This window comes from Papaver somniferum, chromosome 9 (genome assembly GCF_003573695.1).
Source record: "Papaver somniferum cultivar HN1 chromosome 9, ASM357369v1, whole genome shotgun sequence".
NCBI classification, from domain to species: Eukaryota; Viridiplantae; Streptophyta; class Magnoliopsida; order Ranunculales; family Papaveraceae; genus Papaver; species Papaver somniferum.
The window spans coordinates 193694458-193709386 of record NC_039366.1 but is presented as its reverse complement, the minus strand read 5'-3'; the positions used below and the strand labels follow the sequence as shown (position 1 = coordinate 193709386).

The window sequence follows — 14929 nt, the reverse complement described above, 5'->3', positions numbered from 1 at the left end:
TAGCCTTCAGCACAAAGGTTACAGATTCTTAGATCCTAACACTGGCACTGTTTACATTTCTAGACATCTTTAATGAAGACTCATTTCCTTTTAAGTTGTTATCCCCTACATTTATGCCTCAGTCATTTCAACCTCCCTTTCCATATTCTACTCCTGTCACTCCACCCCCATCATCCTCTCTTGTTGTAAATGATCATTCAATGACTATTAGGGGTAAAAATCGCATTAGATTTCCCAAATCTTATTTTGCAACTTCTTATCCTCTGGATATTTCTCTTCTTAGCAAAGTACACACTGTTCCTACTTGCATTAGTGTTGCTCATATATAAGAGGTTTGAAAAGTTAGTGCATGTGAGAAAAAACAATCTATTATGGCTCGTTCTAGTGCTGAGGGCTGAGTATAAGACTCTGGATAACAGTGCAGCTGAAGTAGTTTGGATATGTTATCTTTTCCAGGATTTATATTTTCTAATCTATGGCATTCCTAAACTGGGATCTGACAATATAAGCTCTATCAGTCTTGCCTCTAACCCTATCATGCACTCCAGAACGAAACATGTTCATCTGGATTTTCATCCTAGGAAATAATATTTTACATTTGTTTAAAGGAAGTACATTCATGAACTTGTTTTCGTCAATCGAAAGAGAAATCATTAGGCTTATTAGTCCGGCTATTCATTGCAAATATTTGGATGACCAATATGTGTGAGATGGTAGAACTGATCTTAACTCATATTATGTATCTTGGTATAACTAATCACAATACCCGACTTATGATTTGGTATGACTGGTTTTAATTAATTGGTGTAACCGATCCTAACTATCCGATCCTAAGTGATGGTATGATTGATCATTGTAATTGGTGTGACCGTTCCTAGTAAGTGGTGTGACTAATTGTGAGTATGTGTAACCGATCCTTGTAATTGGTGTAACCAGTCTTGATAACTGGTGTAACCGGTCCTGGTAACTGGTGTGACCTATCACAAGTAATACCATGTGTAGATGGAACTGATCTTTATAACTGGTGTAACCGATCCTAATGACTGGTGTGACCGATCACAAGTGTTTCTATAATTAGGTATAACCGATCCTAATGATTGGTAGAACCAATTGAACCCATGTATGTGATTTGGTATTTGATCAATCACATACTAGTCTTGGAAAACAGGTGAACCAATTCTAAAGTTGTTTGGAAGTGTGGTATAACCGATTCCAAGAATGCAAATCCATGTAAATATGAAATAAGGATTTGCAGTGAAAATATGTCAACGTACTTTGAACACGAACAATAATTGTTATCATTTATTGTTCAAAGATATTCCTTAGTACTCAAGGTGATCCTGTGCCGAAATAAATTAAGAATCTCTTAATTAAGGTTTTTTGTTTTACATGCTTTAATTACCAGCAATTAATACATATCTCTAGAGAATAAAAATTAGTAATGTGCATTAACTAATTAGATATTTTCTATTGAAATATTTCAGAAATATTGGACAAGCGTTTATTATAATTAGGAAAACGAATTTGTCATTCATTGCATATATTAATAATATCTTCGGTTTTGGAAATTCCTTGGTGTCCAAACATCCTTGGTCTATAAATACCTAAGTTTGCATTTCTAGCAAACTATCATAAGAGCCAGGCAAACTTCATTATTTGTTGTTTTTAGTGGAGCCGTCTATTCAGAGAGGAAAGTATCATAATAAGGTGAAATCTCTTACGACCGCTTGTTTTAAGATTTATGTGGGATCAAGAAGCTCTACGAGTACCGTTGGAGGGTAACTAGATAATTACAGTGCTATTAGTTTTCGATTGATTTGATTGACTAACAGTTGTTGAAACTTTGATTGCACCTGGTTTGTTTATTCTTGAGAATCTTCTCTTCTGATATAAGATTCACTCAAACTAGATCAAAATACTGACATGATTTTTTGAACTGTTGTTAGATCTAAAGACATCTTGCGGTAATCCATTGTTAACAGACTCTATTCTGTGCATGATTGATCACAATAGATTCAAGTGGTGTTGTGCAGGTTATTGAAGATTAAAGAAGATTTGAAGAGGAAGAAGATTTCTTATTGGTTTTCGTATCTTGTGAATTGTGTGCACAAACCTTGATCGGCTGGGATCCAACTAGAATCGGATTTATTCGATTGATTAGTTGCTTGAGATCGGCATCAACTAATAGTTCGCTTTCAGATCTATTTTAATTGTTGCGACTCCGAATCTTATTACTTCGGTAATAGAAATTGGATTAATCTAACCAGGCAAAGGAGTTTATTAGATTAAACAGAATATCCTTTGTCAACGACTCACTATATCTTGTAGCAAAGATTGATTTGAGTGGTTACCAAATAGATTCTTCCTTTGCTGTTTGGAATACGATCCAAAGGACTTGCTATTCACGTGTGTGACTCTAGAAGTCGAAGGTGCAAGGATACTAAGGGAACTAAGTAGATAGGGGTAGTCTGCTTGGTCTCAACTATACTAAGTTGGTTTAGATTTTGTATAGCGGCTTAATTCAGAGAGTATTCAAAACTGGACTAGGTCCCAGACTTTTTCTGCATTTGCAGTTTCCTCGTTAACAAAATATTTATGCATCTTTTAATTTGATTTCCGCATTATAATTATTTATTATAATAAAGTAAAATACACATATATGTTAGCTCTGAATTACTTGATAATGATCCAATAGAGTTTGGTTATTACCGAACCTATTATCAAGTAACATGCTTCGTTCTTGTATTATCTCGATCTTGTATCCATAATCAATCAAACAAGTTAGGTTGTTGTAGTATTGTCTCGATCTTGTATCCATAGACGATCACACGAAGTGTGCCGAATTGTCGCATTGTCTCGACTCTGTCCATAGACGATCACATTCGGTAGAGGACTTATAGGTTGAAACAAAAAGATTGTGGTGTATTTTGGTACCCTCATCTTTTCACGCTGCAAATCACAACAAGAACAAATTTAAGAAACAACAATGACAATCTCAACATCAAAAATCAAATCCACCATTAACACCACCGACACGAGTTCAACAATCATTACAACAACAAGAACAACAACCACAACCACCATTACCGCAACCACAACTTTCAAATCCACAACCTTCTACACCAAAATAATCTGATCAACAACTAAGATAACAACCTCAACCTCAACCTCAACCATAATTCAATCATCAATTTGTTCAACAACAAACACAAAAACCTCAACCACAATTCAATCATCAATTTGTTCAACAACAACCTCAACATATTCCGTTTTTGTTTCCACAATCACCACCCTTACAACCCAACAACAACAATAATTCTTTTTTTCGTTTTACCCATATTCCTTTCCAGAACATATCAAATTTTATTTCTGTCAATTCTGTCAAATTAGATGGATATAACTTTCTTGTTTTGAAGGATCATATGTCTTTGTTTTGATCAGAAATAATACAAGAATCATCCATGTGAATCATTTGTCGAACCACATGACATATATAAAATATATTAAAAGATAACATTCGACCATAACAATAATATGAACACCCCAGAGCTCGGGCCATTACAACACAGGTTATTCCCTAGTAATTCTAAGGCCAAGCACTGTGGGAGGGGGTATCCCTTCTGTATCCCTTGAATATGGGAAAAGGATATGGGTCAGAAGACAGCCTCACTATGGTGCGCATTTATCCATTCCATATTCTATACAGAAACTGAGTTTCCATGTAAATCATGCTAAACGGAAACATGATTTTTGTTTCAGTCAACTCTTTGACTTGACTGAAATGGAAACTCAGTATCCATTTTATGTATGAGTTTACAGAAGCCGCTTGGATTTTCCATTTCTTGTTCTTCTCTATTCTTTTTCCTCTAAAACCCTATAACCCCCTTTTACCCCTTTTCGGTTTTCAAGGTGATTCCTTCCGATTCTTTATTTGAAATCAAAATGGTTTGATCATTACTCCAAGGTGAACCAACTTCATTCTTCAATTTCGAATTCCATCTATAAAATCATAAAAGGTGAGTGATTTTAATTTAGGGTTTAAAATTACTTTGATTTTGATTTTGATGAAATTGTTGATATTAGGTTAGTTAGGTATGTAGTATGCAATTCAATAACATAATTATAACATAGATTTAGTGAAAAATCCATGATTATTACTTGTTGTGTGGTGAATCTCTTGATTTATGTTGAATGAAATGTTTGTAAACAACTATTCTATTGACGTTTAATATTGATTGAGTTGTATATATGTATGGTATAGACAAATTAATATTATATTTGTTGTTTGCAAAGGTACAAAATGAGTCTAATGCGTGCTTATGTGAGAATTAAATATGGAATCCATTTGGATACTTTTAGTGATGAAGAAGAAAAAGCTTTGCTAATGTTTACACAATTGTGTTTGGATGAACAACTGTGTATTATTCGACAATCGGTACCTAGGGAGGTGCAGACACGTAGTGTAATTACCCGAGACCGAGTGTGGCATGATTCGAAAATGATGAGTGATTATTTTACACCTGGAATTGGTTATACCTCAAGACAATTCAAACAACGTCTAAGCATGAATGAAGAATTATTCGAGAAATTGTTAGGAAAATTGATTGAAATGGATCTAGAATGGCATCAACATACTGATGCAACTGGTACTATGGGGAATTCTCCGCATATGAAATTAGTTATCGTTATGAAATGTTTGTGCAAAAGTATGGAAGCTGATAGTGTTGATGATTACACTCGTATGGGTGCCACGACAATGTAATATCATCTATAAAGATTTTTCCACACCATTGGCATGAATTTTGGAGAAAGATATTTGCATTAACCCATCCTTAAAGATGTCCATAGGTTGCTAGCTGAGAATGCAGAACGAGGATTTCCAGGAATGCTTGGCAGTGTTGATTGTATGCAATGGTCATGTAATAATTGTCCGATAGCTTGGCAAGGAACTTACCGGGATAAAGAAAAACATAGTTCTATGGTATTAGAGTCCATGACATCATATGATTTGTGGTTTTGGCATACTTTTTTTGAAATGCCTGGATCAAACAACAATTTGAATATGTTGGCACACTCACCCCTTTTTGATAACATGCATGTTAAAGGGTGTAGCACCTCCATGCAATTATGTCACCAATGGTCACCATTACAATATGTGTTATTTCTTATCCGATGGTATTTATCCAAAGTTGACTACAATTGTACAAGCTTTCAGTTAAACATTGGACATTCCCGACTATATAAGATTCAACAAGTATAAAATGGCTAAAACAATGGATGTCGAGCGTGCTTTTGGAGTGCTTCAAGGTAAATTTAGAATTTTCGGATCACCGTGTAAGTATTGGAAAGAATATGACTTGAACTTAATTATGAAATGTTGTCTTATTTTACACAACATGATTATTGAGCATGAATGTCGGGATACGGATTGGGGTAGAGTTGTTCCTGTTCCGATTCTAGAATCTACCGAAAATGGTCGTGTTTTTATGTTATCTCTAATAAACCTGCACCTACAACTAAGAACAGATCTTTTCACGCACAATGTTGCGCGTCCTGGTAGAGAAGCCCGGGCAGTAGACGCGTCTATTTTTTAGGGTTCAGATATAGAATATGTGGCCCTTCCATAATCAGATAGAGAATATGATTATACAAACTTAGAAAAAGAAGTTCTTCCCGGTCAAAACGAGGATGGTGCATTTGATTATTATTGAGATTACAATGACCAAATCCCAGATGACTTTGAACATGCAAGTGAAGAGGTTTATGGAGACAGATACGTCGAGGAAAAATATGAACATGACGATGATGATGACAATGATGAGTATGATGATAGGATGATGTCGAGGATGACAATGAGAAATAGGTTGAATTATAAGCTTTTAATTTTAGTGTTACAAAGTTTAAATGGTACAAGCAGGTGTAGGAAGGAGTTTTAATTGTTTTTGGGTTTCAATTATGTCTGATAATGAATACATTTTAATTTGATGGCCACGTGGTTTATAATTATGATATGTTAGTTTCTTATGTTAGTTTAATTATATAGTACTTGCAATCGTATGGTCACTTCTCTTAAACTCTCTTTACAGTGTCTGCAGTCGTATGGTTACACATCTTAATCTCCATTTACAGTGCCTGCAGTCGTATGGTCACTTCTCTATACAGAGTTGTAGTTGTATAACTCTGCAAAGTGGTATGGTCACTCCTATCACTCTCTTTACAGTGTCTGTAGTCGTATGGTCACTTCTCTTTACATAGTTTTAGTCGTATAACTCTGCAAATGGTATGGTCACTTCTATCACTCTCTTTACAGTGTATGCATTTGTATAGTCACTTCTCTCTATCTCTCAAAACAGTAGGTACAATATCTTTGTATAGTAAGTGCAATCTCTTTCTACAGTATATGGATATGTATTATAGTCGAAATAGTAGTTTATTTACCGTGTATAAATAGATAACATATTGGTTACTAATGAACACATCAGTTCGAACAACTTTCTTCTCCATCTATAAAAAATAAACACTTTTGTTGTCCAAATCGTTATTTACAAAACAATACCTTCCTTTCAATATTATGGTGGGTTATACTCAGGAAGAAGATGAACTTATTGTTAGTATATGGGTCGATATATTTCTAGAGAATATCGAAGGAGTTCAAGAACAAAATACCACTAACATTTCGGAGCAGATGCTGCAAAAGTTGATAACAACTACCGGGAATCCGAAATGACGAACGATTACTTATCTTGAACAAAGATTAGGCATTATCACTTCTGCTATGAGAGAGTATGTATCGATACAAAAAACGTTATACCTATTCAGGGCTCCATCCACTTCCGAAATCGTAAGCCATTTACCCATTACCTACCAATAGTGTGTATTCAATTGTTGAATAATGTAATCGTAAATTGATATTGTTTTCTTTTGTTGTGGGAGGAGGCGGCTTAGGGAAGTTATAAAAAAAAATTTGGGAAATTATTTTGGTTTTATAACTATTATGTACTGTTGAAAAAATAACATCCCTGAGTATAACCCTAAACCCACAGAAGATGTTGATTCTGAAAATTCAGATGAAAAGTGAAGCAAGTTAAATAATCATAGGTTTTGTAGGTATATCTCTAAGTAAACCCTCGCAAGACACAACTCTTCCAACAGGGTCACCTATTGGTTTAACGGATTGTTGCACGTGCTCAGTGTAATCGTGAGTCATACGAAAATGAAAATAACTAGTATCAATTATTGTAAAAGCACAATAAATCATGTTCATCAAATTTAAACTCTTAAAATAAAAATAACAACACATACTAATTATTAAAAAGCACATTACATCAGTTCATATTCGAACTCTTGATTAAAGCACATTACAATACCTATTCATCCCATTCCAGCGTTTCACATACAAGACATTTCCAGTAATATTTTCTATATGTTTTCTTTGCAACAGACCGGCGCTTTTGCATAAAGAAATTACAACCCTGAGTTTCACATGGAATCCCCTTTGTGCATTCAAACTCCACATTTCCTTTAAATTTGAAGTTCTTGTAGAGCTCGTCAACTTTTTCTTGTTTGATTGCATCTTTCATTGCATCCTCTAACCATTATGCTTCTCCGGAACAATTAGCATACTCACATTCCAAATACCTTATCTTCTACGGTATGGACTCTTTTACCTTCATAGTGCCGGTGCAACCTCATTGTGGAAATTTTGTATATATCCATGGGCATTGAAATGGACTATGGTTATCCATGAAACAACACGGACAAACCTCTTTTTCTTCCACACATACTATTTGTTTTCCTTTTCTACTCGAACTGTTAGAATACATGATTGAGGTTTATATTTGAGAATGATTTGAGTTTGTTGTTGGTAATACAAATTTTTTTCCATTAGTCTAGTTTTATAGGAAAAAATATATAGTCGTTGGGCGCGAGTTCTATGAAATATAGCCCGTGCCGGCGAATTCTAAGAAATATAGTCGTTGGGTGCGACTTCTAAGAAATATAGCCGTTGGGCGCGATTTCTAAGAAAAATAGCTATTGAGTTCAACATAGAGGTTGGATTTTTCCTATATAAGGAAGATACTCTTGGTTGTGTACAACAAAAATTATTGAGGTGAAAATCAAAGTTAAAGAACTATTCAATAGCAACTCCATCATCAACTACCAATTCAATCGAATAGATTCTTAGAAGATGCAAGCGAACAACCAAATCAATTGTTGTAATGGAAGAAGAGATACACAAAAAAAGCAAATAAAAACCTACAAAAGAAACCATATTATCGTCATCGGTTGCGACAAAATATGAAGAGAAACTCAGGGCAAAGAATTGAGGTCAAGAACAGTTCCAAATGAGGGAAAGATTAAAGGATGTTGAGGAATAGACCAAATAGGTTAAAAATTATTACACTGTCAAGGATCTTTCCGAAGATCAACAACACCATAGTATATTTTGGATTCAAGTTGGTTGGGGTCCTTTCGTTAAACAGATGAGCGATAAGTACAAGAAACCACGCTATAATTATGAACCAGCCCACGTTTGTTCAAGGACGAATCGTGTTAGAAAATTATGCCTCAAGTACAATAAGTTTCTCGCTAGACACAGAGGGGACAGGTTCGCGACATAGGATGCATATACCGCTTGGATAGGAGAGTCGTTTTATCATTTTGAAACGTCATTGATAATTGAATCTCGCACCGGGAAAATTAATAGCATGTTATGTGTTCAGACCTATTGTCCACAATGTTAAGATGTTTGGACAGGGCATTACACGCTTTAATTGAATGGTCAATTGTAATGAACAATGGTTTAATTACAAAAAAAAATTATTATAAAACTACTAATATCACATTAAAACCACAACACAACACAGGTGATAAACATTTTGATATAACAAATATCAACTCGTATTAACTGCAGTGATTTCAATACCAAACATTTCATTTTCCTCGAAATGGATGAACGGATACCCTCTTATTTGGATAAATTCATTCATCGCGGCCTCTCCGTCGTAATTATGATGTTGTAAACACCTCATGAATGTCTTGCAATTATTTATAATTGTATGTGCTTGTCCTCGTAAACGCGGATACATTCTACTATTATCACAACCGTTAAAACGCAACACGAACGTTCTCCATACATGTGACCGAAAACGATTCTCAGTTTCTACTAAGGACTACGTATCAAATCAGTATCCTCTTTTAGTGTGTACGGTGGGTTTGGTGGATGCATGGTTATATTTTGACAAGGAAGGAAGAAATATAAGTAGGATTTGTTTTGTGTTTTGTAGATAATGAATACAAAACCTTTATATAGATAGATAAATGTAACGCCTCTATTATTTAAAAATATTAATTTGAAAATTGAACCTTTGGTTACTCGAAATTCTAAACTTTTATTAATTCAAACAACAACGAAATTAATTTACACAACACTTTTTTAATTAAGTTAACAACCATACGAACTAGAAATTAGGACAACACTTCTCAATTGAAGAGAAAACAATTAGAGATGGATTACATCATCATCTTTTGAATCTTCAGTGCTCATTATATTCATCCTCTTCAAAATATCCTTTTGCATGCGTCGATAAAAAAAATCGTTAGGAGGTAACTTACTAAGATCTATAGACATTATTGCATTATCTTGATCCAAATGCATTTGTTGTTAATGCATTTGATAAGCCTGTAGTTGGAGCTATTGCAAATTTAGTTGTTCTTCCATTTGATAACTAGGTTGTAGATTAGACGCCCAAATAGTGTTGTATTGGAATTCTTGTTCCGCTCTCATTACTTCCTTTCTTGATCGTGTTTCCTTAAGATAATCCAAAATATTTGAACTATGTTGATAAATCTTCTCTTCTTCCATCTTAACCGAAGAACTTCCCTCATCACCTTCTCTAAATATACCTTGCTCGCGGTCGTTCTTCTGTCTGGCTAGCATTTTTGCTTTTTTACTTCCTATAGGCCGAGCATTATACTTGTAATTCCAACGAGTCTCTCTGTTAGGCAATATTTCGGTACCATTTTCGTCTGGTACAAAGTTACGATGACTATGAAACAACTTACTATTTTTGGCGGCAGTAAGTTCATAATTAAATTCAGGGACCTTTTCTCTGAACATTTCATAACATGCATTATACTTGAGTGGTTGTTCTGTTTATTCTTGAAATTGTTCTCGACCTTCTTTTATCTGAAATATTATGTAACAAAAATTTAGTTTATTACTATTATCATCAAGTATATGGAAAAAATTAACAAATTACTAGAACTTACCAAATTTTTGTGTGACGCATCGCTTTTATTGCATTCGTCTTGGTTTTTAAGACACCCCAATCCCTTCCATTAGGATTGTCGATGCGTTCGACGTAAATTTGGTGAATACGAATCCAAATAAAGACGTTTTTTGTTATGCACCTATAATTTCATCACAACTCACATAAACACATGCAGCAGTAAGTTTAATTTCATCCTGTTGTACAAACTTATTAACCATTTCGAATCAAACTAAAATATACAAACTTGAGTGGTAGAAGACATACAAACTTGAGTGCTAGAAGATAAAGATAAAAATCAAAGAAATATAATAAGAAGAAGAGAAATAAGAAATCAATTAAGCTCAATTGGATTTGGAGTGATTTAGATAAAAAAAAAATTAGAATTGTATTTACAGAGAATTTTTGTAAAAATGATCATTGGAATCCGACGGTAGAATAGATAGAATTACTATATATAATGGATGATTAAGATCGAGTGTGAGAGAGGTGTAAACGAAAGAAGGACAAACAAATAAATTTACGGAAACAGAAACTGGATTTCCATCTCAACTGTCAAACAAATAAATTTACGTAAACAAAAATTGGATATCCGTCTCAACCGTCAAACTGATACTCAGTTTCCATAAAGCGCAATTTTACACAGAAACCCTTCCCTAAACGAGGGGATAGGATGTGATCCACTTTGAAATGTAGGGAGGGATATCCCTGCCTATTAGGGATATGGGAGACCATAATTCTTGATTTTTTAGAATTTTTCCTACTAATAGGGAAGGAATAACGTGCACCATGGTGCTTGGCCTAACAGTAACAAAGGCCAAACAAACTCAAAAAGTCATCAACTAATATTATTGAGACTACATGCACGAGAAGTAGAAGTTGAACATATCAAACAAGCTATATGAGAAATCTAAAGATGCAGCAAAAGATTGGTAACTTGAGAATAGCGCACACATCAATATACTTGTTTGCTCACATGAAGCCAGCATAAACACACAGAATAAACAAACAAACAAGGAATAGATTATTCCAAGAGATTTCATAAAAACAAAAGACAAATTGAATATACGAGAGTGAATGAGGGAGAAAATAAACATATAAATCCCCAGTTCAGGAACCACCGCTAAATTCAGTTATAGCTGGATTTAGCAAATCAGATCCAAAATTTGAAAATGTTTATCCATCTCGGGAGCATCCTGATCCTCGAATTCAAGCCAAGTCCTTTTGAACTCATTTATCAGATTAGTCATATCTGGATCCTGATCCTCAAATTCAAGGCCAGTTAAGGTTGAATCGAAGTAACCGCCGTGAAAGCCAGGTGGTATAGATGGATCCAGCCAGCCAACAACACCAAATTCGAAAAACTCTTTAACAAACTTCAACGACGATTCCGCTGCCGCACTTACAAACACAAACTCTCTGCCAAAGGAATTAACTGAAATAAATCTCTAAAAAAACACCAAACTTAAACGAAAGCTTTGAAGGAGGATTGAAGCTAATAACTAAAGATTAAAGAGGGAAGCCGATTTCCAGTGTTTTTAGCAAAAACCAGTGTCCTAAAAGAGACTAGACTCTGTTAACACAAAACATTGAACTTAAACTTACCAAAAAAGTAGAACATATTTACCTGCTAACATGATCCTTCCCGATGATCAAGGAACCTTCTGTATCAAACATTAAACCTGGAAGAATTATCAATACCATATTCTTCAGCCTGAGTTTCACCCGAGGAAGAAGAATTATCATCAGACCACGCAACACTGTCGGGAACTTCAGACTTTTTTACCAGCTTTAACCCTATATCATTAACAAAGATTTATTGGCCAAAACAATTCTTTTTCACATGTTAAAAAGTTTAAAGATCTCAAGTTCCATGTTTTTCTTTTGCAAACCTTTCATGTAAAGGCAGTTACTCTCAATAGTACTTAGCAACTCTGGTATAATTCCTTCCTCGAAAGCCTTTGGCTTGATTAGGACGAACCGCTGAGTTCTACTGTTGATATAGCATTTAGGCGAATGTTAGTCCAAGGAGTGCAACAAAATACAAAAAAGAAAGAAATTACTAGTACTTAAAAGAAGAGAATAGTAAGTTGACAGTTTACCTTGAGAGGGTAAAAGCGATTCGGGTGTATTTCACTATGCTTTGTATAATTTGTACTGGCAAGCCACCACATATGCCGTGATCAGGGTGGTTGAATATCATTCTGTTCCTCTTCATTGCTTTCTGTAACGAGTCAGAAGCATCGTCGCGGAACCAGGTTGCAGCATCTTCTAGTGCCTTTTCAACTGTAGCACTAATGTAAACAGTTGACCTGCCACACAAAAAACATGGAGATATTCTTATCATAAACCCCTGTGTCAATCAAATTGGTGACGCAGTAGTTTGAGTCCCTACACTGACCGTTTGCAACAACAAAAAAAGAAGTGTTTCAATGCAACTACAGTGCAGAGGCAAAAATATGTAAAAACGGTAAGATAAACACGACAAGAAATATTACGTAACCACAAAAGGATTGCAAATTTCAATAAATTTAGTCACCTAAAATTTACATTTTGACCAAGAATTCTAATAAGGACATTTCATGCTTCATATTCAGACCATAGTAAACCAAACAGTCATAATGAATGGACATTTAGAGCAGAAGATTCATGCTCTAAATTGTTACACAAAACACAATATGGATAAGACTGGACAAAACTACTTAAACTTTGCTTTTAACCAGGGAACATCACCAACCATTTTCCACACAAACGTATTTTTTCTAGGTATATTAATTGTTTGTTTCCCCGAGTTTATCCAACTGACCATTAGACCTGATTTTTGTAGCTACATCTCTAAATAACATTCCAAGTGACATCAAGAGCAGCCACTGCGAAATTATGAAAACCTTATCTGATATTATTGTGCCTTACAGCTTAGCTGCTACCTTCAAGTCAAGACAGGAGTTAAAAAGATTAAAATGTAGTGAAAATTACCTGAATTTCCAGTTTGCTATGGCTCGACAAGCTTCCTTGATAGCATCATTTCCTTCCAATTTCATAGCAAGGAATGGACCAACACCAAGATATGGAAATCCTGTAGTTTTAAGTACAGATCTACCCTCCTTCTCAAAGTGAGCGTCTATAAATTTTCTTGAGACACTCACCAATCTCAGGTCTAAAAAGAAAAAGAAATTAATGAATAAAAAAATCAAGAAAAAGCATAAAGAAAAGATTCTTTAGTTACCTAATAACTTCAAACCAATTTGGGTGAATTCCTTCAAGACAAGACCAACAACGTCATGCCTAAACACAAAGGGTAGACACAATACAAAGGCAAACTCAACTTCTTCTTCTTCTTTCTTCTCCCTGGCATTCATCTCCTTCCTCTTCTCCCTGGCATTCATCTCCTTCCTCTTCTCCCAGGCATTCTTCTTCTTCGTCTTCTTCGTCTGCTTCTTTTCTTCGTTTAGTTCTTTTTCTTGAATTGTATCCATCCTTTAAAAACAAATATTAATCGTTAAAATAAATTAACCATGGAAGATAGAACAAAAGAAAAAGCTCAAAAATCCTAAAACCCCTAATTAGATTTTCTAAGAGAAATATATTTTTCTATAAGTAACAGATCAACCTAGACAATAGAAAATCAAGAACGATCCCTATGATTTTCAGAGGAATCAAGAGGGAGAGAAGATAGAACAGAAGGAAAAGCCCAAAAATTCTAAAAACCCTAATTAAATTTTCTAAGAGAAATATTTTTTTCTAATAAGTAACAGATCAACCTAAGAAGACATAGAGTACCGCTTGCAAGTGTCCGACCCGGTGAGTAAATAATAGTGAAAATTACGCTAAGGCCCAAACATAAAAAACAATTCTTATCCTCGGGCCTTTTTTTTCGCAGAACCCTGAACCCAAAATATTTTAAAAATATCAAAAGACAGGGAAAGACTCAAATTCCCTTCGGGGGTTTCATTAATCCTGTAACCGTCCTCCACTAACTTCACTTATTTCCAGTCGTTTCACCTCTCGGTTTTAACTCCATAACGGATCTCTATGCAGAGAAAAAAATTTCTCGATCATTCAAACTCTAGAAATCGATCATTATGCTACTTCAATCGATTGAAATCAGTTCAACAAACCCTAGAAATTACTACCCCTACTTCAATCAATCGAAGTCACTTCAGTAAAAATGGAGGAAACATCAACAAAAAAAAGAAATCAAAAGCTCTTAAAGAAAAGAAATCAAAAGCTCCTAATGCAAAGAAATCTGGTAAGAAAAACTAGTTTAATCGATTGTATTCTTGCATGCATTCACTAGATTCGATTTTAACTTTTATTCTTGATGATGATTACCTAAAAGAGGAAAAGGGGGAAACAAATGGTGATCTACAACTAAAGGAGATGAGAACCAATGCAAAGCACGACGCTGTTAAGAAGAAAAAGAAAGTATCTATGCATTTACATTCCTTCATGTGTCTGTGATTCATGTTTGCATAACAAATTCTGTAAAAACAAAACACATGTTATGCAGGAAAAAATTCTGAATAACAGGTTATGCAGCACAAATTATATGTGCATGACAGGTTATACTTACCAAAAAACACCGCATAACACCCTGTCTAACTTACCCATTTTTAAGTTTTACTTTTTCACTTTAATCTTCTTCAATTTTAACATTA

The 14929-nt window shown here is 34.6% G+C and overlaps 1 protein-coding gene across 3 annotated transcripts; it reads right to left on the bottom strand.

The window, feature by feature from the left end:
- Positions 1–11188: 11188 nt before the first annotated feature.
- LOC113308718 lies at positions 11189–14031 on the bottom strand. 3 transcript variants are annotated; one of them, XM_026557178.1, is made up of 7 exons: positions 13882–14031; positions 13498–13748; positions 13248–13428; positions 12374–12583; positions 12164–12264; positions 11899–12068; positions 11189–11690 (listed from the first exon to the last, which is right to left on the bottom strand). In XM_026557178.1, exons 2-6 carry the CDS (start codon positions 13745–13747, stop codon positions 11941–11943), a joined length of 870 nt encoding a protein of 289 aa, XP_026412963.1. In that variant the 5' UTR covers position 13748; positions 13882–14031; the 3' UTR covers positions 11189–11690; positions 11899–11940. The 3 variants fall into 3 exon arrangements, with proteins under 3 accessions (XP_026412963.1, XP_026412962.1, XP_026412964.1); XM_026557177.1 differs by having other exon boundaries at positions 13498–14031; XM_026557179.1 differs by having other exon boundaries at positions 12164–12261; positions 13498–14031.
- Between the last annotated feature and the right edge of the window lie 898 nt (positions 14032–14929).

Excerpts from the sequence above, each read along its gene's own strand:
- LOC113308718 (XM_026557177.1), bottom strand. The coding sequence starts at position 13,747 with ATGGATACAATTCAAGAAAAAGAACTAAACGAAGAAAAGAAGCAGACG. Across the intron at positions 12,265-12,373 it reads ATCGCTTTTACCCTCTCAAG|TAGAACTCAGCGGTTCGTCC; the intron begins GTAAACTGTCAA and ends CTATATCAACAG. Across the intron at positions 12,069-12,163 it reads TAACTGCCTTTACATGAAAG|GGTTAAAGCTGGTAAAAAAG; the intron begins GTTTGCAAAAGA and ends TTAATGATATAG.